General features: G+C 45.5%; 2 protein-coding genes across 3 annotated transcripts; one reads left to right on the top strand and one right to left on the bottom strand.

Annotated features, from left to right (window-relative positions):
- On the bottom strand, window positions 1-14,947 carry LOC115321521. Of its 2 annotated transcripts, XM_040220239.3 has the most exons (8): window positions 14,405-14,947; window positions 12,930-13,121; window positions 12,604-12,688; window positions 8,837-8,986; window positions 8,283-8,498; window positions 6,343-6,517; window positions 2,824-2,900; window positions 1-488 (listed from the first exon to the last, which is right to left on the bottom strand). In XM_040220239.3, the coding sequence occupies exons 1-8, from the start codon at window positions 14,446-14,448 to the stop codon at window positions 213-215; spliced, it is 1,215 nt and encodes a 404-aa protein (XP_040076173.1). In that variant the 5' UTR covers window positions 14,449-14,947; the 3' UTR covers window positions 1-212. The 2 variants fall into 2 exon arrangements, with proteins under 2 accessions (XP_040076173.1, XP_040076174.1); XM_040220240.3 differs by lacking the exon at window positions 12,930-13,121 and having other exon boundaries at window positions 14,405-14,944.
- A 1,222-nt stretch (window positions 14,948-16,169) lies between these two features.
- On the top strand, window positions 16,170-18,599 carry LOC120847351. Its single transcript, XM_040219064.1, has one exon. The coding sequence runs from the start codon at window positions 16,170-16,172 to the stop codon at window positions 18,597-18,599; it is 2,430 nt and encodes an 809-aa protein (XP_040074998.1).
- Window positions 18,600-26,466: the final 7,867 nt, after the last annotated feature.

The raw sequence follows: 26,466 nt of genomic DNA, 5'->3' as shown, positions 1-26,466 counted from the left end.
CACTCAGAAATACATAAGTATACTAAAGTTCAGCCCGATAAATGAAAAATAAAAAACGAAAAGTTAAAGACCAGCCTCCCACCTTAATTGTTTTAGATAGAAAAATGAGATCAACCTCTTTGCTCTGTGGTGCAAAGTTTTCTCATTAAAATTTGGCCTGAAATTCATAAAAAAGAAACCTTTACAAGGTGTACAGCTGCCGGTGGGATAACCTAGCCACAAAGAATACCTATGGCCACCCGCACCAAAGGGCTAGCTGGGATGCCAGAATTAACCCCAAACACATGTGACATTAACTGCATTGTCTTGGAGGCTCTTGGACTAAATTCCATATTGAACACCCAATACATGGCAGTCATGGTTGTAATTGCAGCCAGCAGCGAGTCTTCCTTAACATGAAGTCCATCCACGGTCACAACGAACGATGACGACTCATAGATGTTCTCCTCATAGCTCACTGCTGGGTACGCTTGAAGTGCGTCTGGGTCCTAAAGAAATGTAAAAAAAATAAGCATTATATTAACAAATACCATGGCACACATTTCCAAATTCTATATTTTCTTTTGTAATTATGTTATTGTATAAGTGAGACAAAGTGCCAAGCAATCCACCCAAAAAGTTGTGTTGCGCAGATGTTTAGACAACATGAAGTTAGTCAGCCCTCAAAAGGGCCAGATAAGTTCTCTGCAGTAGATGGGTGATTTGGTGAGCACAGTAAGACTGCTAACATAGGATTGAGAATACGCTCACATAGTAGATACACAAACAAATGCCAGTATGATGCTCATTCAGATTAAAATAGACAGAAATTGAACAATGTCTCCCTGGGTTCCGCAATATGACCTACCACTCTACGTGCCCTAAGCTGTTGCGCACTGAGCACAACAATGTAGTGCAAGGTGCATTATCACATTCCTCTGCTACCACTACCACGCTCTCTTTTTTACTAATGCCATGTCAAGTCAGCTACGGTCACCATGGCAATAATGTCATGGTTTGCCGCAGCTTACAGCAGTGCAAGACAAAGATAGGTATGTTCCGGTTTCGCAGAGCTCAAAATTTTAAGATGCACACATTTTGTGTATAATTTACCAAATCTGCATGGTGCAAAAAAGCAGGATTACATAAAATCATATATGTACACTTCCAAAGCACTTACTACAGCAGACATAAAAATTAATGCAAGCACCTAAGTAAAAATGCAGAGATAAATGCAAAAAAAAATAACAGCAGTAAGAAGAGTAGGAAGTGAGGACACACAGCATTGAAATTCAATGTGCTATAGTAATTCTTCTAATATTTTTGGCATTTTGAGTTCTCAAATGGATCCTAAATATTCCTACAGCGTCCGATGCAATATACATGGGGTTTAGCGTTTTCAGTTCTGTTGAATTCGGCACACGTTATTCGGTTTCTAACTCAAAATAATTTTTTGGGGGATAATATTGTTCTGGAAAACGAATTGTTTCTTTTTTCAGTTACCATGTACATGCATATTAAAGTTCAAATGTGCTTGTTCAGTGATCAGTGCAGGCATGGGGAGTATGAAAATGCCATTTGAAATTGTGACAATCAGGACACTAAACATATATGCCTAGAGCATGACAATGTAAAGCCGAGAAATACGACACTATTTGTCCAAATAATGCGTAATGTTTCAGAGCTATGGCCACTACATATAATCACTGCAACCAGCTAGAACTCTAATTACAATATAAATCTAGGTCATTGTTTGCTCTGAAATTTTGAAACTGCCCTCATACATAGTTGTTAGCCGTTTCAGGCAATGAAAACAATCGAAACATTTTCTTCGAACGGCTGGTCACTTAACACACGAAATCCAGTCCCCCAAAAGAAGACAGATTTAACCCTTAAGCCAACCTTGGACACAATACCCAAAAGACTGTATCTACAACAGAGACCTTCTGATGATGAGCTGTCAACTTGATAAAAAAATGTGTGGCAAGGTCATAAAATGGGTAACCGCAGGCTATTGCTTGCAATTAGTCGAGGAGCTCCCTTTTTCTTGGCAACTTCACTCTGCAATATATCTCAGAACAAGGGGCGTGTAACGATGTTTGGTCACCTTTCTAATATGCATACCTGCCAACCTGTGGACCGATCCGTGGCCACCGGATACACGGATAGTAAAGACGGTAAGGACCACGACGCTGCCGTGGACAGTACCTATCGCCCTCTTGTGGTGGTGCAAGATACTGCCAACAACGAATTAAAAATAAATAAATAAATAAATAAAAAAAATGTTTTCGTAAGATTTGAAGCAAAATTCGGAAACTCAGAAGAGTTGGCAGGTATGAATATGGGAATAAGCCACAGATTATTGCAATTCCAAGGTTTTTAAGGGGGGATCGGTTGCCTAGCGCACCGTGTCGCAGCTAGGAGTATGTGTAGCGAAAGCTTGCACTGCAGAATCCAGGGATCCTGGGTTCAGTCCCTACCCCTACCCGTTTCAATCTGGATGAGCATCGTACCGGCACACGTTCGTGTTTCACTACTGCATTACGTACGTAAAGACCCCAGGCTGGCGGTTGTACTGCTTTGGCTAAATTTCTCATCTACAGTGCGAGACATGTCGCATCACTTGAATGCAGACAAAAACCGCGCTGCATAAATATTCCCACACAACACAATTCAGGGTTTTTAAAACCTTAGAGTGTGTAGATGAAGTTACCACCATAAAAAGAAATTTAGTGCCGCCTTATAAGAGCCAGGTAAGAATGTATATAGACTGCTTCAAAGTCATTTAAAAAGCTGCAATTACATTATAAACTGTGAAGAACAAGATTGGTCCCTGAAACTTACATGTGGGTAGAGAAAGGCAGAGCTTCTCTCCTTAACCAACGACGGCAATACATAAAGAGCAGCCGTTGTCAAAACTTCTGTAATGATAAAGGCCATGATGACGTTTAGTACAAACTGCCCACGAAAACATAAAATGGCTCAAGGACATTGGCTCTACAAGTCACAAAATGGCAAAACACAGCACAAAGTATGAGCAGGTCATGCTCCTGAACCAGAAGGTTGCTTAAGAATATTTCTGGCTTATGCTGCCTCAGAATATGAAAACCTCTACTCTCTTCGATATACAAGCATCATGGCTGATATGATGAAAAGGCGTACAACTGTCTATTTTACTCTTACTCGGAAACTAGGTTTTGCTCTTAGCTACTAGAATGCTACAGACGTGAGGTTGAGGCTGAGGTAGGCCCGAATGTAATGCACGTGCTTGTGCATTGAAATCAACCCTTCAAGCTAAGAGCTTGTGCATTGTACCCTTTTCCGTGTTTTTAGTGTAAATGCCTGGAACCCAGCTGCTTTGTGGACATAAGGGAATTACCCAGGGTGTCTACCAAATTACTGAGTTCAAATTTCCTGACTTTTCCAAGTTTCTTCCCGACTATTTTGATAAAACTCCCTGACAAACTCTGGGCAACATTATTTAGCATGGCTGTGCCGATGCATAACCATCGCCTTCAATCCAGACTGCCACGCCACTTTCACTGGTAATTTTTCCTGATTTACCGTATTTATTCGAATCTAGGCCGATAGTCTTTTCCAATACCAATACATCAAACTCTAGTGTCAGCTTAGATTCGAGGTTTTTAAAACATGTGCCAATTTCCAAGTAAAATTAAAGTGGCGCGCAGCTGGCGCCACCTAGAAAAGAAAGTATTGTAGCCATTACTAGCCGAGCCAGTAGCCACTTAAGTAGATGGGGAGTTATCAAGTATCACCACTATCAAGTATCACCTGCATTAATACTTGAAACGCCACGCCGCACGCCTGCGTGCGGCGTGGCGTTTTTTTGCCATTATAGTTCCGCTTTTAAAAGAAAAGTTGTTTCAGCCGCAGAGTTGTCGTCGAACGTTGAAGCCGGGCGGGACTTCAGCATGGATGAAAGAATTGTCCGTCGTTGCAGGAGGCAACGGGAGAGGATATTTGAGTGCGCCGCAACGAGGATGGATTTCACCGGACCACTAAAGGCCGTCGCCACGGCCTTTTCGTGGTCCGGTGAAAGGCCGTCACCACAGCCTCTTCATAATCCGGTGAACATAAAGATTGAACATCTTCATGTCCAATAAATGTCTCATTTTTGTGAATGGTGTCCTAGTCTTTTGGCTCGGCCTACATTCGAGGCCAGTTTTTTTTTTGTTTTTGCTGGCTTCAAACTTTCTGGGGTCAGCTTAGAATCAGGCCGGCCTACATTCGAATAAATACGGTAGCCAACTTTCTAACTTCCCTGATATTCCCTGACTTCTCCAGATAATCAAAATTCCCTGAGAATTCCAGGTTTTCCAGATTGGTAGACACCCTGATTACCACATGCCTCATAGGAAACCATAGACAAGCAAGAGCACGCTTCCACACAACTAAGTCTAGGTCTCAATGCGAATAAGGCATGTTGGCTCAAACTTAATACTATTGAGACTAGATAACAAACTATTACAGAGCACATGCAACATTTCTCTCAAACAACTAGAAAGAGGAAATGAATAGGGGAAGACACAGATGGGACCATCTTTCAACTTTAACTACATTTATCAAGCATGGTGCCCCACTCCATGGGAAAAAGGGAATAGGAAAATGCTTAAAGGGGCCCTGCAACAACTTTTTGACTGATTTTTAATTTGCACCGATCCTGAGCGCACTGAACGTAGAAACTTAATGAAACTTTTCTTTTCTCAAATTTCGCTTTAGTTTAAAAGTTTTAGGCAAATTAGAATCACAAAAACAAGCAAAAAATAACCTCCTTCATAACGTAGGAGGTCCTGGCTTGAGCGGCCGTGAACTAGAGGAGGGATAGTGAGCTCATCGAGCGCTCACGGCTGCCGCACTCCGTGTCGACGGCTCGAGAGGGCGCCACTAAAGCGCGCGTTGGATCGGCTGTATGAAGCAGGCGGTCAGGGCGGCTCGCATTGCATTTGCTGCACGATTAAAAACTAATTCGGCATAACACTTCATTGGCCACAAACGACAGCAAACACGGGGTAAATATCAGTGCAGAACGGGAGCCACTTCGCGCTGCCATACCGCCAAATGGCAAAACCGCCAGCAAAGCCGGCGCCGAAAGCCTTCTGGACGCTCGGAACCGGTCGGATCCTCGACCACAGCGCCGCCGCGTACATCCGGGACCTTTCTACGCACGCCGTTCGTCGGCGCCTCATCGCACTAGCCCTTTCTAGTATGCGCCGTTTTTTTCGCCGCTTGGTGGAGGGTATGTCGACGGGTCATTTCTTGTTTCCGTACTTTATAAACTGCATTTTTTTTCTTTTCTGATCTCATTTACAGAACAAAAACTACTTTCATACATAACTGAAACGGTTCGCGACACTTATATTTTGTATCTCGACTAAAAAAAATATTTTAGCGGTTCTGACCAGTAGTAAGCCCAGGACCAAAGACGTCAGATATCGCGCGCTTTCGCCAACGCGAGTCGCCCTCGTCGGTGGAGGAGGTTCCGCGTCGTCCGGTTAAAATATGACGCACTCATATTTAGTTACTCTCTCCGTGCCTGCTGGCTTGCCCGAACCCCAAGAGACCTGGAAACCACAAAAAAGGTAGACGCCTAAATATGATTGCAGGGCCCCTTTAAGTCAGACGGGGGGGGGGGGGGGGGGGGGGGGGGCAAAAGGATTGGCATACAAAGATGCGTCTAAGCGGAAGGGGCGGGGGGGCAGATGGGAATTACAGCGAGAAGGGGCGTCTGCGTAGTAGACTCTGCTGAACTCATTGCCTTACAGTGTTTTTCAATGCTCAACGTCCATTGTCAGCCTCAGAATGGCTAATCCTTTTTGCTATAGAGAGATGGGTGGGGAACCTAATATTCTGTGGGCTCAGTCAACATCCAAAAAGCCTAGATTATTTCTCTGACAAACTTGCAGTGGCTCCCCAAATTCGTCATGGCAGCGAAATTAGGAGCGCAGCCAGGGCATTTTCCCCCGTGAATAAAAATTGCATGTTAGGAATCCAAAGCAGCGTTATTCGTGTCCATACCTTCGCATTCCACGTGGCTTGCAATCGTTTTGCGCCCCCTTCCCCCAAGCAATTACCCATTATCTTCTTCCCACAGAATGGTTGTACGCCGTGCTTGAAGTCTAAAAGAAATGTAGTCAAAGGTGAAAGATTGTCCTGTCTGTGTCATCTCTTATGTGTCTCCTCTTTCTAAGTGTATAAAAGCTACCAACACGCCCAAATAGTACATTTCTCTCCTTTCTACCTAATCCATCTAAACAAAGATTAAGCACAGGAAGACTGAGCATTGTAGCCTTCCTGCAGTATTCATCTTATCAACCCCAAGTTATTTGAACCATCAAGTCCTACCATCTTCCGGGCCTTTGTCCCCTTGTGCGACCCGTCGGTCCAGATCCTCGAAAAAGCTACACAGGTGTCGCTTCTTCCTAGCGGCATCCAAGATCCGCAGGCAGCTCTCGGACAGGCAGGCCGCCAAGCTGACCTCCATTGACTTGCTTGTCACAGCAGTAAACTCTTGCTGCAACTGTATTAAAAAAGAAAAGATGTCAAGGCAAGTGAACTGTGTTTCTGGAACACTTAAAGGGGCACTAAAGTGCTTTTATGATCATAACTCTGTCTACGAGTTCTAAGCGTCCTAAAAAACCCGCAATTACATTCACACGCGGCGGATCGCCTTATTAATGAAGTGATCAAAGATTGTGAGTTACCGTTGTTGCAGACGGACACATGGTGCTACGAAACCTTGCTGAATATGGTTGAACGACGGACAATGCTCATCAGCCAGCTGCAAGCGATAGGTTCCGGTGTGGACGGCGGGAACCCATCGCTCGCAGCTGGCTGCCGAGCACTGTCCGTCGTTCGACCATATTCAGGAAGGTTTGGTAGCACCATGTGTCTGTCTCCAACAACGGTAACTGTCGCAATCTTTGATCACTTTTTTTTAATAAGGCAATCGGCCATGCATGAATGTAATTTCAGGTTTTTAAGGATGCTTCTTATATTAAGTTATGATTAGGGTTCTGAGTTTTTGTTTTTTTTTCCTCTGAAATTTGGCATACTTTTGTTCTTTTTTTTTTCTAAATGATGTTTTTGGTTTTTATTGGTAAGTATATTACAGATGCAAGTTAACCGGTTTTTGTCTATGAATATGTAATGATGAAATACACTCTTTTTATGCTTGTCCATCCAAAGTGCAGTACATTAGGCACTTAACTATTTTATCTGTTGCTGTATTTTCAACTTTCCTTAAACAAATTAGGACAGTGTAGTTTTCACTTTGATGTGGTGCGCAGACTCTATGTGCTGTTCTAGACAATGATCATTTTTGGCATGCCTTCTCTTCCTTCCCATTTTGAGGACTGCCAAAGCTGGTTAGTTTCTACTGGCAACATGCTCGTACAGCAGCAAACTGAATTTCTTTTAACCAAAGTGGAAGCGTGATGGTGTGTGCTAGATAGTAGCGTGTTTTTTTTCGGTGTCCCCTACAATACAACCTGAATTAGATCAGACAAGATGACCTGCCCTCTTTCTCTTTGAGAAAAAATCAAAGGAATAAAATACAATGCCAGCAGTTGAGACTCTATCTTGAGAGGACAAGAGCAAACTTGACACAGGAAGACTGGATCAACCGAATTTCCGAAAGTTAATTCGGCATACTTTTATCGCTTTGAACCGAAAACACCAAACCCTAGTTATGACCTCAAAATGAGGATCTCAAAACGGTCTTCAGTGCCTGTTTAAAGGGTCTGTGCAACAATTTTCGAACTTTGGGACGTTAAGCCTGGGAGTTAGTCTTCACCATCTCTAGAATAGAAAACAGTTTTTTTTCCTACAAGCCCAAATTTTCATTAAAAAAAAAAAAAAAAGATTCAAACGTAAGACGCTTTTTTAATTTCGAGGAGACGTCCGGTTCCCGTGGTAGTGACGCAAGTAAGATATGAGCACCACTGACGTCAAGGTCGCACGACAGGCAAAAGAGCGTAGAACATGGTTTTAGTCCAACACAAGGAGATGGTGCCACCATCCCAACAGAGAGGACACTTATAACATCATCCCTCAGTAATGCAGTGCTACATGTTTCACACTGCCGCCACGTTGCGAATGCAGATAGAGAAATAGTCCGTTTTCATTTTTCGATTCCTCAAAGTTATGGCATTATTTCCGAGGAAAGAGAAGCTACTTCTATCACTTGACAAGGTAAACAATCTAAAAATTACAAACTAAGAATTCTTTTTAATGTTAAAATAGTTGCACAGCCCTTTTAAAATCCTACCTTCAATAATACTTACAAAACTGCTATGTTCAAAAGCAGGGTATTTTGCAACAATGGCTGCCACACTTGGGTGATCAGTGGTTATCCATGCCCGCCGTGTAGCAAGTGTCCTCGACATGGAGTCGGAAACATAGGCGACATTTGGATTTGCTTTTCGCAGTTCTTTTTCCATGTTGATGATATGGCCCTGCAGGCTTTCGGCATCCTCTCCATGTGCTGGCAGCACTATGTTCTGAAATATATTACACAAAAGTAAAAAAATTAGTATCAAGGCTTACCAATTCTTGAAGGGGCACTAAAGTGCTTTTTGAAACCTCGTTTTATGGTCATGACTCCACGTGGGAACCCATCACTTGCGAGTAGCTGACGAGCGCCGTCAGTCATTCTGTGTCAACGGTGTCAGGATCTTTGATCACTTTTTTTAATATGCAAATTGGCCGCACATGTTAGTAATTTTAGATATTTTGGGATGCTTCTTCTACCTTCGTGACCATAAAACGAGGATGTAAAGAAAGCACTTTAGTGCCCCATTAAAATAGAAAAGAGTCTCCATGAAACAATCTCTCCTACCGTCCCAGGCCTCGTCAACCGCTTTGGGTTAGGGTCCCTCGATGCCCGCGGCTGATTCCGCGGTGAAGCCTGCTTTTCAGTGTTGTCCTGCATCCGCAGCTTTGACCGTTCACGTTTTGCTTTATATCGCATGGCAACGCGCCAGGAGTCCTGGATGTACCCACAAAAAAGAATTTCAGAGAGCTTGTTTAAAAATAATCCTGGCAAAATGGTATCTCTTGTATACAGCACATCACATCTCACATGGGCATGTATTAAGAAACATATCTACCATAATATCACATTCTAGCAACACACTGAATAAGAGGACTTCACCTAACCAAGCTATTAAAGACCATTTGCTTGAAACTATGCCGCTGAAACCCATTTGACGTTATTACATATCTTCCAACTTTGTTTTGTAAATGCGATAGTTTCATCAATAAATTCGGTTCAGCCGCAGAACCCTCATCTCCGCCCATTCACTGAGGCCGCCATGTTTGAAAGCGTAGAACCTTCCTCCATCCCTTAAACGTCCATACACTCCATGTACGGCAGCTGATGTGCCGCCACGCAGCTGTCAGAGAAGATAGGCTTCGAGAATCCTAGTAGAGGGAAACCTCGCCGTGCCGCTGCCGTTGCCATACCAATTCTGCCGCCGCGGAGCCGCCACTGCGTCGTTAATGCGCTGTTAATTGGCATCATGAATTGCTGCGTGGTAGGTTGTACCAACAGGTACACGTCATGCCCCACGGGGACGTAGTTTCACAGTTTCTCAACTCGTCTGCGCTTTGTCGGGCAGCAACAACAGTACACTGTTTTCGGAAAAATGCAATGAAAGAATTTGTCGTATGGCAGTAATCCGCGCTGCTGAATATGTGAAAGCATTCAGCAGCAGCATACCTGCCAACCTGTGAACTTTCAAATTCGTAAAACTTCCGCCACCGCCGGGAGATTTACGCGAAACGATGTGCAGCTTAATGTCAGCCTTGCCACCGTGCGAAACGCTTACATCACACATGCACGTGTTACAGAATCCAAACTTCTCTCCCTTTTTATACGGCACGAGGCACGGGAATTCCACCGTGTAGGGCTTCATGAACACCTGAAAGTACCTCTTTTGAGGTTTGGAGTTCGCCATTGAGCCGCGAAGCCCCCGCGACCAGGGGAATGCTACGATTACATGTGCAACAAACACAGAGGCCGCACTCCTCGCCTCGAAACTGGCCGAACCAGAAACGCCCAACCACGTCTGAACACGCCGAACCAACAAGCGCTGTCGAACACACGAACAAAGGCTTTGGGCTTTGGATTGGTTTCGGATACAGGACCACCGGATAGACAGATAGTAAAAACCATGACGCTGCCATGGACGGTACGTATCGCCCTCTTGTGGTGGTGCAAGATACCGCCAGCAACAATTATACAAAAAAAGATGTTACAAATTTTTTTTTTAATTTTTATTTTTTGTAAGATGTAAAGCAAGATTTGTAAAATCGTAAAATTAGTACCAATTTGTACATTTTACGAAAAATTCGAAAGAGTTGGCAGGTATGCAGCAGTAATACATAATCATTGCTTCTGAATGCTTGCACTGCCCTGAGACACCACCTCTACAAGTGCAGTGAGTTTGCGTGATGTTCCTGCTGTCGTCTAGCTGAAGAGAAAAGAAACATGCATGCAAGAAATTTTAATACTCAACAAAATTGAGGGAACATTGTAATGAGTCTACCCCTGAGCTTTCTCACTATAAAAATGCCAGATTTACAAAATTTGGGAATACAATGCAAGGACAGCCAGAGCTGTGCAGGTTTTATTTTATTTGCTAGGACCATTTAAAAGTGGATTGAGTTAGCTAGGATATTAATCACATAAAAAAACTTTGCGGCACCGCAGCGCTACGAGTACTTGGTAGAATGAAGGTACAACGAAGAGTAGCAGGGCTATTAAAACTACAGGGTCTGCCGGAAAAAACAAAGCCCGGCTTTGCGGCCCGCATAAGTGCACTGTGCGGACCCTGTAATGATAGAAGTGCATGCCAAAGTTCAAAGCTTAATTCACACATGCACGTTCGACCCGACCGCAATTACAAACGACCGGAACGACGAGCTTGGAGCATTGCTAGGCTCGTCACTCCAGCCAGTTTTTGTTGTTTGTAGTCGCTTTGGTCGCTTCGAACATGCATGTGTAAATCAGGCTTACGTTTTGGCAAGCAAGATAAACAAAGAAAGAGGTTGTTACACTGCAGCGACAAATTTAAGTGAAGCATTGCGTGAGACGCGGCGACTCTACTGCAAATCGTCATGAACCGAAGCCGCGGTCACAACATAGGAACGCCGCGGTTGCATCTGGGTCATCAGTAAATCTAAAAGGATTTAACGTTTTGCAAGTACACGGGTACTGTGTAAGCACCAATCACTTTCTGAGCATGAAGGCGTGACAACCTAATAGCCCCTTCCCCTTGCAAATCCGGAGCGCTCGGCGCGCTTGCCAAGCGGATCCCTGTGGCCCTTGAAAATCGCGAGCGATGTGTGTCTGTGTCACTTGCAGATCTGGAGACGGTCGGGCGCTCGCTGTGCAACTCGAACCACTCTGCCCGAAAGAGGTGGAGTGCAGGGAGCGGTTGGGAGGTGCTCGCTATATAGCGACGGCGCATACGCTCGCACGCGTGAAGTTTGATTTGCAGCCACTCGCAATACATTGGTTTTGATTTCTATGCCGTTTCTGTCACAGCTACACGACAGCGATTGCGCCGGTTACGGTAGCAGTACTTTTCGATATGACAACATCAGTTGGATGTGTCTTTTTTACAAGCTGTTCGAATGTCGACTAAGCGGTGCCGACCATGCCGACCGCCGTCTGTGGTGACGTTCGCGCCAAGTACCCGAAGCTGGAATCAACATGCGCGTATACGTACACGAGAGCGCTGAGCATCCTTGGTTATTATTTCGTGGGAAGAGTCAAAGGCTGTAGAACCAAGCGGTATGTTTTGCATTTCGGATAAAACCGCCCTCACCCGGGACGGCTTTCCGATCACGGGGCATCTGAGCGTCGGAGGTCTCGGCTGGCAGCGAGGCAGGCGGTGACGGCGACGCTGGACAGAGCATCTCCGCTTGGCTGCTGCGTGTGCCGCTGAGATTGCTCGCGACTGGATGCTCGAAGTTCTGAATCTGCGAGCGCTCCGGGTTTGCAAGGGGAAGGGGCTATAACTAAATAATTATGAAGTAAGCTTCTTGCGAGACGCACACATTTGGCCTTAAAGACTGACGTCGCCATAGCAAACCGTTCGGCAAAAAACTTTAATTAAGTTTTTTGCCTTTCTTTGTGTGGCATCGCGGAAGAACGATCCCACTATAATATCTTTAAAACCAGCTCGAAGGACAAATGTTCCTGCCACGGGCACTTGCGCCGCCATAGCTTCCGAAGCAAAGAGCCAAAGTCTTCTGCTACGACTCTCAGTACTGCCTCCAGCCGCACTGCAAGTGGCGCTGCGTGCGGTTTTCAAAGCGCCCCTTATAGGTCCCGCACGGGGTGTATAGCCATTTCCTAGCGGCTAGAGCCCTTGCATGCACTCTTAGATGGGGACTCCCAGCACCTAGTGTAAGCACCAATCACTTTTTCTTCTTTGTAAAATCGTTTTATGACATCCTTTTTCCACGTAAGCCGTTAAAAAAAAAAGTTTTTTTTCCTTTGCATGTGTCCTTTAAATGTTTGGCGAGTACTTCGTACACATTTGTTTAAATGAGTGCAGGCTAATAATTAAAGTGAAATTGCATCTAGTTACTCACAAAACCAGATCCTGTGGTGTCCTTCAGAGTTGGGAAGTTTTCCACAAGGCACCTTGCGGCCTCGGCATAGAGCTTATCCGGGTACCTGCACAAGTAAAGGAGAGACATAGTGCCATCAATTGGAAAAATCAATGAATAGGAGCATTAATCACCATTTATGATGAAGAAAGAAGCGTGCCCAGTGTTTCCTGCCAGAGAGCCAAAATATGAAGATTGGATTTGTATTGATTTGTCAAAGAGCTGTCTAAAGAATAAAAACAAAATATGCACATGTGCTCATTTGAGCCACTAAATTAGGAGTTAGTTCAGTCCCAACTTGAACTTACAGGTCGTAGAGGCACAGGTCGTAAAAGAGCCACTGAATGATCCTCGATCGGCAAGGCAGGTACTGCCCCCTCGTGTGTTTTTGTAATGCCTGCGCGATGTCCAATGGCACTTTTGGAAACCTGTATTCCGATGGAGCTTTCGACGGAGCTTTCGATGGTGCAGAGCCCTCTTGAATGACGACATCCATGATTCTAGATATATAAAATAAAACATATTCGCTTCAGTAAAAATAAAGAAAAAAAAAAAAACACTGAACAATTTTGAATACAAGAATGCCCTTGATTTAATTTGTTTTGAAGTACAGGAACCAAATTTTAGGTCATAACTTGTTCACACAGACACGTGTATATGTTATCTTTTATCCCACAGGGAAACCAAAACATGTCAAAAGTGCAAACAACTGCAGCTGCATTGTTTCTACCTAGAAGACTCGGTTTCAACTGCTAAAAGCCAGCATCTATACATGATGTCAAAAACAAGTTGAGCCCAATTATGCTACAGAGACAGTCTTGAACATTTTCTTGCAGAGGCATCGTTGTTGTCAGTCCTGATAACAGCACTTGAAGCTCTGACGGGCCTACACGTATCCATATCCTAAAACGGCCTCCTGGTCACAAGTGGTGATGCATCGCAGAAAGCTGATACTCCTCCGCCATACCCTGACGCTAGCTGCCTGTACAAAATGCTGAAGTTTAAGAACACGACATTACTTGGTTCAAAAAATATGAAAGGAAATTTTCAGTGAGCCGGTGTGTAGTTCAGCGTAAATTTTTACAAAAGAAATATTACACTGTGGGCATAGTCATAAGATTACTTCCAACAGCTCAGAACACGTAGAAAGGGCTAGCGCTGAAAAGTTTAGTGATCCTGTATTCGATCCACGCATGAACCCGTTTCGATTTCAATGAGCATCGAACGGGCGAGCTCCAACTCAGCAAAAGGCACCAAGCGCTTGAAATGCCAAGATGTCTAGCGAGGGTCTCGTGCTAATGCGCCTTTTTACATAAACTGTTCGGTCATGTGGTGGAGAAATCACGAAGCAGTTTAGAGAGGGCCTAAAAGCATGTGCTTGACCAAACAATTTTATGTAGAAGGGCGCACCAGCGCGAGACCCAGGCTTGGCATTTCAAACGCTTGGTGCCGTTTGCTTAGTTGGAGACGCAGATTCTCGCGGGCAACTTTCTGCCGCGAATCCGACGAGGATAGCCCCTGCACAGTCTTAATCGGCGCTCAAGTTGCGTGATCGCACATAGCTTTGACTTCATTGCCACAAAGTTTAAGAACGTACTAAAGCTCCACTTCCAGCGAGAGCTTTGTAGCCTTGGTTACAAAAGCGTGCACGCGGAGAATGGCCATGGGCGCGTGCTGGATTCGGAGCTTCAAGTTCGTTCTTCATCGTACCGCACTCTTATACAAGTGCTGCCCGGTCCCACGCTGACCCCGCACAAAGCACAAATGACGTAAGTGAGCTCACCTGGATGTGGCTTGTTTGCAGGTCCACTCCTTGGAACAGCACATTGCCAGCAAGGGTCCGAATTAAATCGGCGCGCTTATGCTCTCCGTCAACAACGACAACTATCTTGTGTGCGCCGTACGACACCAAGCACTCAATCGCGCTCATTGCACCACTTCCGCGTTAAGCCACGCCAGCCACGCTCGTTAACTGAGGTCTCCACAGCTGAGGAAACCGTCGCCGAACTTGGAAAAGATAGGGTGATGCGGGAACGCCGAGAAAGTCCAACCAACGTAGCAACGTAGTTCCCTGCTTTCGCTTTGAACCACAAAGCAGCCACGCAGCCGTTGTGGAAACCGCGCGCCGATCCTTTTTTGTTGTCGCTTCCGGATGTAGGGCGGTAGGGCTACGGGCACACAACCGTTGGTCTCAGCACGCACGTGCAAGCCGCGCAAGCCGCGGCTTGCACGTGGACTGGATAATTTTAGTTTTTCGTGGTGATGTTTTTATTACAAAATTGTGGGTCATAAGGCGTTTTTGCTTTGTTACATTGTACCAATTCAATACTGCATAATCAAAAATAATATAAGAAAACATTTTCGCTATCTTGCTAGTCAATCTGATTTTGGCTCCAGTTTCGGCTAGCGGGTGGATAAATGTTAACGGCTATACCCTTTGTAACCGGCGGTAGCTTGCGCCACCTAGTTTAAGTCTAAAAAGACAAAAACGTGATTTCTCCCGCCTTTTCAACCCCCTAACTATCACCAGGCAGCGTGGGATATCACCAGGATAACCTTCAAGGGATCGGGCAAAAAAAAACAAAAAAACTAAACATCATTCTTCTGCCCCTTCCCCCCGGCTAGGGAGTCGCCAATTGGTTTCAAACTTCGGGGTTTTCACAATGCGCAGAGGCAATGCTTGCAGAGTTCAAGCGGTCTTCTCACAGTGCAGTGGAGCTAACCAAACAAATTGCACTATTACCACAGGCCCGGTAGCACGTCTTCTACCTGAACCTAGACTGAACTTTCCAAACGCTGCTTTGATGCCCATATTTGAGAATCCTTAGGCACCCAAGTTCCTAAGAATGAGAAGTCCGCAGCTTCACCGCTAAACAATTGACTACCTTCCAGTCGTCGCCCACCCCAACAAAGCACAGTGAACAGGAATGGGGGACACACATATTCTACACAAAGAAAATGAGACGGGTGTCCGTGTTAGATATTGGGGTTCTGGTTTGAAACAGTGTTCTTACTGTTCTCCTTCTGTATTTTGTTCTTTTACTGTATGATCATATCTCCCGGACTTCACAATAAAGCTGTCTTTGTTCTGTATTTCTGAAAACCTACAAAGGAAGGGTCAGTGCTGCACGGATTTTATCCTTCCGAAACAAATTTTTGAAACCTTCATAAGGGACATAATGTGCACAAAGTGTGGTGCACCTGAGGGTTGAAAAAGAAAATGCAACGTGTCTTGTATGCGCGTGAAAATTGACAGTAAAAGGCTTTAAAATAATTGTTTTTAGTTTTGGCTATATTTTGTTTTATGGATAAGGATGGCTAGTTAGGCTATATTTGGCTTTGGCTATATTTGGGCTATACTCCCCAGCGATTTGGCGGTTTTTTGTGGGGCCGTCTGGCAACACTGTGGTATCATGGTGTGAATGGTGCTGAATGTTACTACAGTGAACTACTGTAATAGTACTCGACAACGTGCCTTCGCGTCGAAACCAAATACCATGGTTTACTAACGTGTCGTTCACAAGTTGCTTATTGTTCCGTAAAGAAAAATGGTAATAAGATACTGTCCAAGGTGCCCATACTTTTCTGAACAGTTCACGAAGGTGGTCAACCACATCGGAGTCGTTCATAGCGGTGACGACAACTTCACAGTATATTGTGGAATCGCCGGTTGCACAAATAGCTACAACCGGTTTTCATCGTACAAAACTCACCTTTATCGGTGTCACAGGGATCTGCTGGAAAGCACTGGAAGTGCCTTCGACCGCGACCGAAGAAATGAAATCCAGGACTGCCCAGCCACTGACCAAGGGGTTCTGAGTGACGATGCTGAAATGCCACAAGCGCCCCAGCCGCAACAAAGCAGCGGATCTCCAGAAAGAGAAGAGTTCAGCGATTTTGTGACAGCAGCCAAAGCTGCTATTTGGAACTTCTTTTTCAACACAACTGAAAACCACAAACTGGCACACACTGTGGCCGAAAAAATCTTCGGCAATCTGCAACTTGTTTTTGAGCGCATCATCAAGGCATATGCTGCTGAAATCGCAGCCAAGATTGATGCGTCTGCTCTGTCCCCAGATGCCATCTCACTGTTGGAATGTTCGTTCCTGCCCCGCCTTTTTGAGGGGATACAAAGCAAACACATGAGAGAACAATATGCAAAGACACATTTTCCATATGTCGAGCCAGTAAAATGTGATCTCGGTACTGAAGGGGGCTGCTATCACTATGTTCCAGTCCCGAGACTCCTTGCAAAGCTGTGCGAAGTTCCTGACATCGCTGCCCAAATCTACACACCACAACTGCGCCGTGACGACCCCAAGGTGTATGCTGACTTCACTGATGGGCTCCTGTTCCAAGATTTCAGGGATCTTATTGCGGAAGGAGTGCAGTACACCATTTTTCTGATGCTATACAGCGACGAGGTAGAGATATGTAACCCCCTAGGAGCGAAACGGGGCGTGCATAAGCTGCTCGCCGTGTATTTCACCTTGCTGAACCTGCATCCAAGGCACAGGTCACAGCTGAGATCCATCTACCTGGTGCTCCTTGTGAAGTATGAAGATGTACAGCAGTATGGCTTGGACGTCATTCTGAAGCCATTCATCAGTGATCTTAAGGAACTGCACTCATCTGGGCTTACGTTCACGAGCGGAGGAGCAGTGCGCAATGCACAAGTGTTTGTGCTATGCGTGTGTGGAGACAATCTGTCCATGAACCGCCTTGGAGGGTTTTCATGCTGTTTTAGTCAGGGCAGGGTATGCCGCTTTTGTATGGCGGCATCTAAAAGTCTGCTAGAGGTCACAACTGAGGATTCCTGTGCCCTGCGTTCAGCTCAGGCACATGAGCAGCACCTGCAAGCCATTGCTATTAATCCGATCGCCAACAAGAAACTTTATGGTGTCACTAAACGCTCCATACTGCTGGAACTGCCCTACTTCGACGTCACGCGTCAGTTGCCTCCCGACCTGATGCATGACATTTTGGAAGGGGGGTTTGAGTGCATTCTCCGACAAGTTTTGAAGGCATTAGTTCAGGGGGGCACGCTGGCATACAGCGATTTGGATTACATAGCTTCATTCGAGTACGGATGGAATGACAAAAAGAACAAGCCTGTTGCAATGAACAGGTCCTTTCTGACAAGCAAAGCGAACCTGAAGGGCACTGCTTCTGAAAAGTGGTGCCTTCTCAGACTCCTGGGTCTGATTCTTGGGGACCTGGTCCCAGAAGGTGATGCGGACTGGGAGTTATATCTGCAGTTCCGCGAGATTGTGGACATCGTCTTTGCTACGGTAATACCATGCGAGTACCTTCCGTACTTAGAGACGACTGTGCAGACCTTTCTCGTGGACTTTGCACAGCGATATGGTGCTGCAGCCATAACTCCCAAGATGCACTACCTGGTGCATTACGCCAGACTGATTCGAGAACTTGGACCGCTGCCACAGTTTTGGTCAATGAGATTTGAGGCCAAGCATCAATATTTTAAGAGCCTCGCCTCGCGCGTCAAGAACTTCCGCAACATCACTCGAACCCTGTCAACACGGCATCAGCTGATGCTGAGTCACCAGCTGAAGGAGTTTTCATTTGATTCTGACCTCGTGACCCCATCTGGCAAGCCAGTTGAGCAGAGCGCTCTACCTCCTTGCGCTCAAGGAGTCCTGCCACTGAGTGCGCGCCAGGTGTCGCGTGCGTCACTCGACCACCGTGAGTACCGGTGTGGTACTGTCCTGGTGAAACCTTCCCAGGATGCCGAGCCACACTTCTGTAGAGTGGAAGCTCTGTATGTTGCCGAACGCAAGCTATTCATTTTGATTGAATTGCTAACGAACGAAGGTTTTGATCGGCACAGGTTTTGCTATCAGGTGCGCAAGTCTAGCGAGCTGAAACTCGTGAAGGCTGAAGAAGATGACACGCTTCACTGTGCTTTAGATTTATACAATGAGAGTGAAGTTGTGCCCAGATGGGAAGTACTGTAAGGTTTGCACTCGAGTGAAGTTGCTGTGGTCTGTTCAGAGACATTGTACATATGTGAAAGAATAAATGTTGCAGTAAACATTCTGCTTGCACTCAGAGGCCCTGTCAGTTGTATGCTTATGCTTCGAAACCCGGGTATGTGACGCGTGCACCCCCACTCGCGTTGCGGCCTAAGGTATTGCTGGCAAACACGCACCAACTTTTCCAATTACTTCAGACGGAAAATTTTGTCCACACAATTCGATTGCAGCATTGGTTTAATAATTTCTAACAGCTGAAAAGTATGTCAATAAAAATTGATTGCAAGGGCAGCTTCCCTTTAATTCATGAATTGTGGCTTTCTTATATGCGAAATATTTATTTAACTCAAAAATTCAAAAACCTACCGAATACCCAGACGTCCTGATCTTGATCCGAATGTATGTGTCGTAATCAAACAACGACAATGACAAAATAGATAGAGGAGACTTAAAAGAAAAGGGAATTAAACCAAGTGAACAGAAAATAGTGTTGCTCCAAGGCTCGAACTGTCTAATTACGTTTCTGATGTACGTTCATCTCTGCATTACATCAGGCCATGGCCGCAAAAGAGCTCTTGAAAGTCCGCCATGGTCCTTCGGGTCTACTTGGCAAAGTCGGACTCATGTAGAAAACATATCGAACTTCTTCTTGGAGGAAACTTTGCAGTCCTCATTTTTAGAGCTTCCATAGAATCATCAGTAAAAAGGGTCCCTGTTGTGTTAGTGACACATTTCATCGACACTGATCGTTTCATTGACACTGATCGTTTCATCAACACTACCACACCGTGCTGTCAAGTTTCATCGACACGCAATTGCACGCTGAAGGAACATTTCGTTGTGCGTTTATCACTGGGGTATGTATTAAACTATCCAACCCACCCAGTTCACGACGCTTCGCAGCGACAGTCTGCGGCAGTTCATTACAAAAATGTGAACTCGCCCAACCCACCCGTGCAAGCCACTTCGCAGCAGTGTGTACGGGTGGTCTCGCACCCGTCCATGTACCTGTACCCTTGCTCACCAACAGACCAGCGCACCCCAGTGGCGTCCCGAGGGTCAGCAGCACCCGGGGCAGTAGCCTGCCGTGACCCCCCCCCCTCCCCCCCCCCGCGACGCCCCCTTGAGCGCTGCACCCGGGGCGATCAGCCCCTCCCCCCCCTTGTGACGCCACTGGCGCACCCTTAACCAAAAAAAAAAAAAAAAGTCGTCGATGAAACATAGCAAGATACGTCGATAAAACAATGTGTTCATAAAATGTCGCAGTGTTGATGAAACAAACTGTCGGGGAAATGTTGTTTGATGAAACAGTGCCACAGCACAAAAAACCTGTTTCCGAGCCGCGTTGCTTCAACACCATTGCAACTTGCATTATTTTTAGAAACCCATTGCTAGACAAAATGCACTCTATAAACAAAAAGAAAAAACTAGTGAATTTCACTTCCCTCTGCTGTTAAAGTTCACGACCTGAAATCGGGTAAGGAGCAGCTGGTTCGTCTCCGTCAGGCAAATTTAAAAGTTTTTGGACTGGACAAGGACTTGTTATTGGCATTATTGGTGCAAAATTATGACGAGCACAGCGGGCTCGGGCTTGAGAGTTAAGGCTTAATGTGGGGCTCCTTAAGCCGAGGGGCACGGCGAGTGCACACTGACAGTGGGAAGCGACCACCTAGCTCCTATGTGATCTCGTTGCAAGTCTTACGACCTCAGCCTTCAAAGGGCTCTGGATGATTCGCCATATGGAATAACTTCTGAGCATCCATTAGATGGATCCTATGATGAATTCGCTCCAACAGTACATCCCCTCGCCTTCCAGGAGGCAACTCACTTGATCCGGGTGCGAGAAGCTAGGGACCCCAAATCATGACAGTATATATTTGACCTCTGGGCCAGCTGACGGGGGCACTACATCAGCACCAACGAAAAAGCGGATTACGCCTGGTACAAACCACAGCATCACAAAACCGAGAAACGCCTCCATTCAATCTAAACCAGTTCCAAAAGTCGTCCAAGCACTGAAAAACGGCCTTTCATTACTTCACACCACTGCCCTCGGCAACAAGTCTGGCCGCAGTCTGTGCATTGTAGTTCTTATCGGCTCTAAAAAGATTTGATTTGATCCTCTACATTGCACTAGTCTGGGGGGCTTAAAACTAAGGCCTCTATGGAGGACCGCTTCACTTCATCATAGCGTTCCTGCAAGACTGACGATATCAAGCTTAAGTCTGATTGAATCAGGCCTAGTCACCGGCATTGCCATTCCACAGATCTCGGTCCTCTCACCCAACCTTCATCAATGTTGTAGCAGACTTTCCCTCACGTCAAGCAATTGGTGCTGTTTCTACGATATATTTCAAGTGAGCACAATGGCACCTCCAAAATTTAGAAAATCTATGCCACACCCCTTCAGACCACACCTCGGCGCACAGGGCACTGCCTGCTCCTCATCCACCACGAGGTGTTAGCAAATTCACCGAAGCGCGACCCAAGAGTCATAATGGCCGTCGACTTCATAGAAGCTTTCGACGTCCCTATTATGCTTCGAAACAGAGCACTAGAGCTGGGATTTTGCTCTCCACTGTGCTAACACGAGTTATTGTTATTTCCAGGGTGGCCTCAGTCATGTGAATGGCCACAGGCGTCCCATTTATGCTTCGAAACGGATCACTGGCAGTGATCGAGTGTTCACTGTCCACAGTGTTGACACATGTTATTGTGATCCTCAGCCACAGCCATTCCGTTCATGCTTCGAAATTGTGAGGCGACACAACTCCGTCAAAAATTGTGGAAGTTGAATTGCGTCCAGCAGTCTGGCATTCTGATGTCCGTTCGAACGGCACCAAGCAAACGCCGCAACTTTTTTCCTCGCTTCCTCCACTTTTCGGCGGCCTCAGTGCTCGTCAGTCTTGACCAGGGGCGGATGCAGGAATTTCCTGAGGGGGGGGGGGTCAGGTGTTGGTCAGCGTACCATGTGTTTAGGAACCCTTTCCCCCTCTCCTTCGTTTTACGCCCCAAATTTTACAGATGCAGAAATCAAGGGAGGGGGTCAGGACATCCAGACCCCCCCTCTGGGTCCACCCCTGGTCTTGACGTCACATGCCGTCTGCGAATGCTGTCTATCAGTTCTGTTGAGCCCTCGTATCCTTGTTAGTGTTCCAAAATTTATTCGATCTTGTAAGGGTTTTGTATCTTTGCATTTGAAGACCTACTACCCGCGTCCAGCATTGCTCCGTCTGTGTTATCACATGGCACGACCCGCAGAAGAGAAGCGTGGATCCACATGGGGTAAGATTTAGAGCACAGCCCTTCTTGTTTTCGGGAGAGCAGTGGAGGCCTTGAGTGATTGATTGACAACCAACAGAGCTTGTGAGTGGCTGTCTGGACCCACGTGATGGGCATCCTCAAGACTCCCATGGAGTACACGGGCGAGCCTTGACAGAGGAAACTTTCCCCTCGGCAAAAAAAAAGCAACAGACGGAAACGGAGTGCCGCTCGTTTTATGTCGGAGTCTTATCGCCTCATGATTTTGTAAGTATCCTCTTTGGATGGGCCTTTAGTCGTGTAAATGACCACAGACGTCCCGTAATTATGCTTCGAAACAGATCACTGGCAGCGAGAGTTAGCCGCTCACAGTGCTGACACACGTTATTGTGATTCTTAGAGTGGCCTCGGTCATGTGAATGACCACAGACGTTCCGTTTATGCTTCGAAACAGATTACTGGCAGTGAGAGTTAGCTGCTTACAGTGCTGACACACGCTATTGTGATTTTCAGAGTGGCCTCAGTCATGTGAACAGACACTGATGTCCCGTTTATGCTTTGAAACAGATCACTGCCAGTGAGAGTTAGCCGCTCATAGTTCTTACACATTATTGTGATACTCAAAGTGGCCTCAGTCATGTGAATGGCCACGGACGTCCTGTAATTATGCTTCGAAACAGATCATTGGCAGTGATAGTTAGCCACTCACAGTGCTGACACACATTACTGTTATTCTCAGAGTGGCCTCAGTTGTGTGAATGGACATCTACTACCCGTTTAAGCTTCGAAACAGATCACTGGCAGTGATAGCTGCTCACGGTGCTGACACACATTACTGTGATTCTTAGAGTGGCCTCGGCCATGTGAATGGCCACAGGCGTTCCGTTTATGCTTCGAAACAGATCACTGACGGTGAGAGTTAGCTGCTCACAGTGCTGACACACGCTATTGTGATCCTCAGAGTGGCCCAAGTTGTGTGAATGCACACCGATGTCCCATTTAGGCTTCGAAACAGATCACTGGCAGTGAGAGTTAGCTGATCACAGTGCTGATCAAAGCATAGTCCCAGTGCGACTGTCTTATGCGTATCTCCAAGTGTCTCTGGAGGGTGTGCACTGCCTCAAGTGTAGTGTGGTAGTTTGTTTTTCTTTGCCTGCACAAGCAGTTGACATTTTATTCGAGCTTCGATCAGTATTTGTTTTTGGGATCCATGGCACCCGGGGTTTGTTTTTGACACTATAATGGGGATGCATTTGGCTGCAATGATGTGCATGAAGTCTAGCCATGTGTCATAGGAGTCTGTGGGGTTATCTTAGAATATCATGCTCTAAGGAGCGAGGTGTATAAGCGCATTGAGGCATTTAGTATTGAGTTTTGCGAAGTGGTGGAGGCGTCTGGTACGGGGTCTGAATCTAGGCAGCTGGTGTTGTGTCCATTATAACTGCTTTGTAGTAAGAGCCCATGAGGCTGGGTTCTGTAAAACAATTTGAGATGAGTGTGAGGTTAGCAAAAAACATTAGATCAAGAAAGAAAGTGTAGCTGTTGCTGGTGCTGTAACTTGGTTCGTTTCATACTTGGATAAGTCCGAGTGTACCCCTGCAGACTAAGTGGGAGAGAGTCTGATGGCTCAGAGGGCACAGGTGTACTTGTGTCTGACCAGTTAATGTGGGCATTGAAGTGTCCAGCCACCAGCGAATTCGAGTACTTTTTTTGAGGGGGCGGCAGAGGACGTGCTGACTGCAGCAAACTGCAGCTTTTTGACTTTGTGCTGGGGGGCAGGTATGCGACATCGAAATGTACTCTTTGGAGTGGAGGTCCACAAAAATGGCCTCAAGTTGGTCTCCATCCAGGTCGTGTCTTCTAGAGGAATTAATTGAGAATGGTACGGCGACGATAACTCCACTGCCAGATCCGTTACAGTCTTGTTTGTAGACAGTAAACCAAGCAAGATTGACGAGCCGACTGCCGTAGATAGAGTTGCCCAGCAAAGTCCCACATATTGCAAGTATTGTTTCAGGATGGAACTCAGTGAGTACACAGAACTCGGGCTTTTTGTTCTTGACAGATCTGAGGTTGGGAAATCAGATGGAGGCTCTTTTTCATTTTTTCCATGTGCTGAGAGCCACTGGAGGGGTAGGTTCGGATGCAGCACTGAATGGTGTTGAAAACACGGCATCGTCGAATGCCGGAAAATGACAGATACCACAGTACCACACTTCAGATGTCAACGTGAGATGCATGTAGGACTGCATCGAGAGCAGTTCGCACTTGCGATGGAGCCAGGTACTGCACCCATTATACTGCAAAGCAGCGACATGGTCGTAAACGGCTCGGTTGCGAGGGGGGGGGGGGGAGGGGGGGAGGCAAGTAATATGTGGTCCGGGATTTGTCGATATTAGGGATGCCGCGAACTTTTTTCGAATCGAAGTTTCGATGATCGAATCAAGCGGTTCGAAAGGTTCGAAAGATTTCGATTTTTCGAATTGTCTATATCGTAAAATTCGACGGAGGTCGAATTTTCGAACTTGTTAAGCTAAGAAGTTCGACGCTTTTCGAACCGTCAAACTTATTACGCTAAAAAATTCGATCTTTTTCGAACTTTCGAACTTATTGTGCTGCAAGGTTCGATGCTTGTCGAACTTTCGAACTTGACAGACCAAAAAATTCGATGAATTTCGAACTTTCGAACTTATTTATCAAGAGAATTCGAAAAGGTTCGAACTTTCGGATTCTGAAAAGTCAGAAGTTCGACGAACTTCGAACTTTTAGGGTAAAAGTTCGACGTTCGTCGAACTTCGAAAGACCGGCGGACGGTTTCATTTGATTTCAAGTAGTGGGGTACATTCGTAATTTTTTTTCTCGAACTTTTACACGCGGTGCTGCGTTCCTTACGAAAGACAATGTCGTTTATTTCAATGTTCTCGCATGCTTAGGTTTAAAGAAATAAATCCCCGATGGGCGAGGAAGGACGACGGGTTTTTGACGATTATCGTTTGTGCCAGATTTGAAGCACGCTGCAGCCGGAGCTATTTATGGTAGATATGTTATACTTTTTTTAAGAATGATCTATGTATAGCCTAGGTAAGTGCCGTCTTAAGATGTGATTATTGTTATTCAACGTGAGTTTCGAAGAAATGTCTAAACATGTATCTGCATGCAATTATAACCTAAACCTGATATTTATTTTCGTCTAAGTTGTTTGAGGTATCGCATTTAAATTAACACCACAGACAGTACATATCATTGCCATCTGCAGAATACGAAATAATATATTTATTGTTTTTTCACGTTAAGGAATAAATGAACTCATGGGAGAAGATTTCTAATAGTGTTCAAGTTCAGCACGTGATTAAAAGAAAACTTTTTTTTTTTTTCGCTTCACGTTCCTGGGACGTGTTTCTTTTAGCTTGTACACATTTTGGTAAAAGAAACTTGTTTCGAAGTTCTGAACCTCTGAATATGCAAGAATAGAACACTTCCGACGAATTCTGGATAGTTTTTTTTTTCTCCTGCTTTTTATTCCCGCACTTATTCTTTTTTTTTTTTTTTTTACTATCGGCACAGGTGTTTAGGTCGAAAAGACAGCTTTGAACTTCCGAACCACTAAGCATGTGACGAGCACCATCTACGCAACCTTTTATGCAGTGAAGAGCGACAGTAGCTATACATATGCATAAATAATTGCAGATTAAAATAAGCTCGACCACGCCCTCTTTCCCCGTATTGTTTTCTTTAACAGTTCGAAATACCTGCAAGGGGAAGAAGGAGGCTACCGCCCCCCCCCCCCCAGCTACCCTCTTTCCCCTCGTTTTTCCTCTTCCGACGCCACTTGTATGGTAGAACGCTCCTCGACCTCAAGTTGTGTCGGCTTTTGTGCTTTTTGCGAGGCGATTCCTCCGTCCCAGAAAATAAACCTCCAGGACAATTACAAACTTCACCGGATCGGATTACTACCAGCGTGCAAGGGGTGGCGAGGTAGTTTGCCAGGTCGCTTCAAGGTTTTTCTGAGCCTCAACCTCCTGCTCGCCCCTGGCCGTTTCGAACTGGATGAGTCTCGTAAAACAGTGTGTTCGTGCAATCACTACTGCGTGATGCAGGTTAAAGACCGCCCCCCCCCCCCCCCCCCCCGGGGCTGGCGGTCACAATTCTGCACTGGCAAATATTCTAGCACGTCCGGGACACTCGTCGTCTCATTTAATTGCCTGACCAACTTCGCAGAATCTAGATATCACACCCTAACTTTTCTAAACTTGATTTCGTGAAAACCAGTGAGTCGTGAAAACGTTACTTGAAACTGAAACTGTGGAAAAACTTGAAAATCGGTCTTCGAACTTTGAAAACTTGGATTAAAAAGAAATTCAAAATCCTCAAAGTTTTTTTTTTTTTTTTTTTTTTTTTTAATTTAGCGTTAAAAGAGAATCGAAACCTTCGAACTTTTCGAACTTTATGCAAAAAGAATTTCGAAATCTTCGAATCGTTCGAACTTCATGTCTATAAAAATTCGAACCGTTCGAAGTTTTCGAATTTTTTTTACAAAGAATTTCGAGATCTTCGAATTTATCGAACCTGAAGTAAAAAAATATTCGAA

This window comes from Ixodes scapularis, unplaced genomic scaffold (genome assembly GCF_016920785.2).
Source record: "Ixodes scapularis isolate PalLabHiFi unplaced genomic scaffold, ASM1692078v2 ptg000005l_1___fragment_1__unscaffolded, whole genome shotgun sequence".
Taxonomy (NCBI): domain Eukaryota; kingdom Metazoa; phylum Arthropoda; class Arachnida; order Ixodida; family Ixodidae; genus Ixodes; species Ixodes scapularis.
Note: the sequence above shows the minus strand (reverse complement) of the source record. Positions and strands in the feature narration are given on the sequence as shown.

Excerpts from the sequence above, each read along its gene's own strand:
- LOC115321521 (XM_040220239.3), bottom strand. The coding sequence starts at position 14,448 with ATGTGCTGTTCCAAGGAGTGGACCTGCAAACAAGCCACATCCAG. Across the intron at positions 8,987-12,603 it reads ACACCACAGGATCTGGTTTT|GACTCCTGGCGCGTTGCCAT; the intron begins GTGAGTAACTAG and ends GGGTACATCCAG. Across the intron at positions 2,901-6,342 it reads GGACAAAGGCCCGGAAGATG|AAGTTTTGACAACGGCTGCT; the intron begins GTAGGACTTGAT and ends TTATCATTACAG.
- LOC120847351 (XM_040219064.1), top strand. The coding sequence starts at position 16,170 with ATGGTAATAAGATACTGTCCAAGGTGCCCATACTTTTCTGAACAGTTC.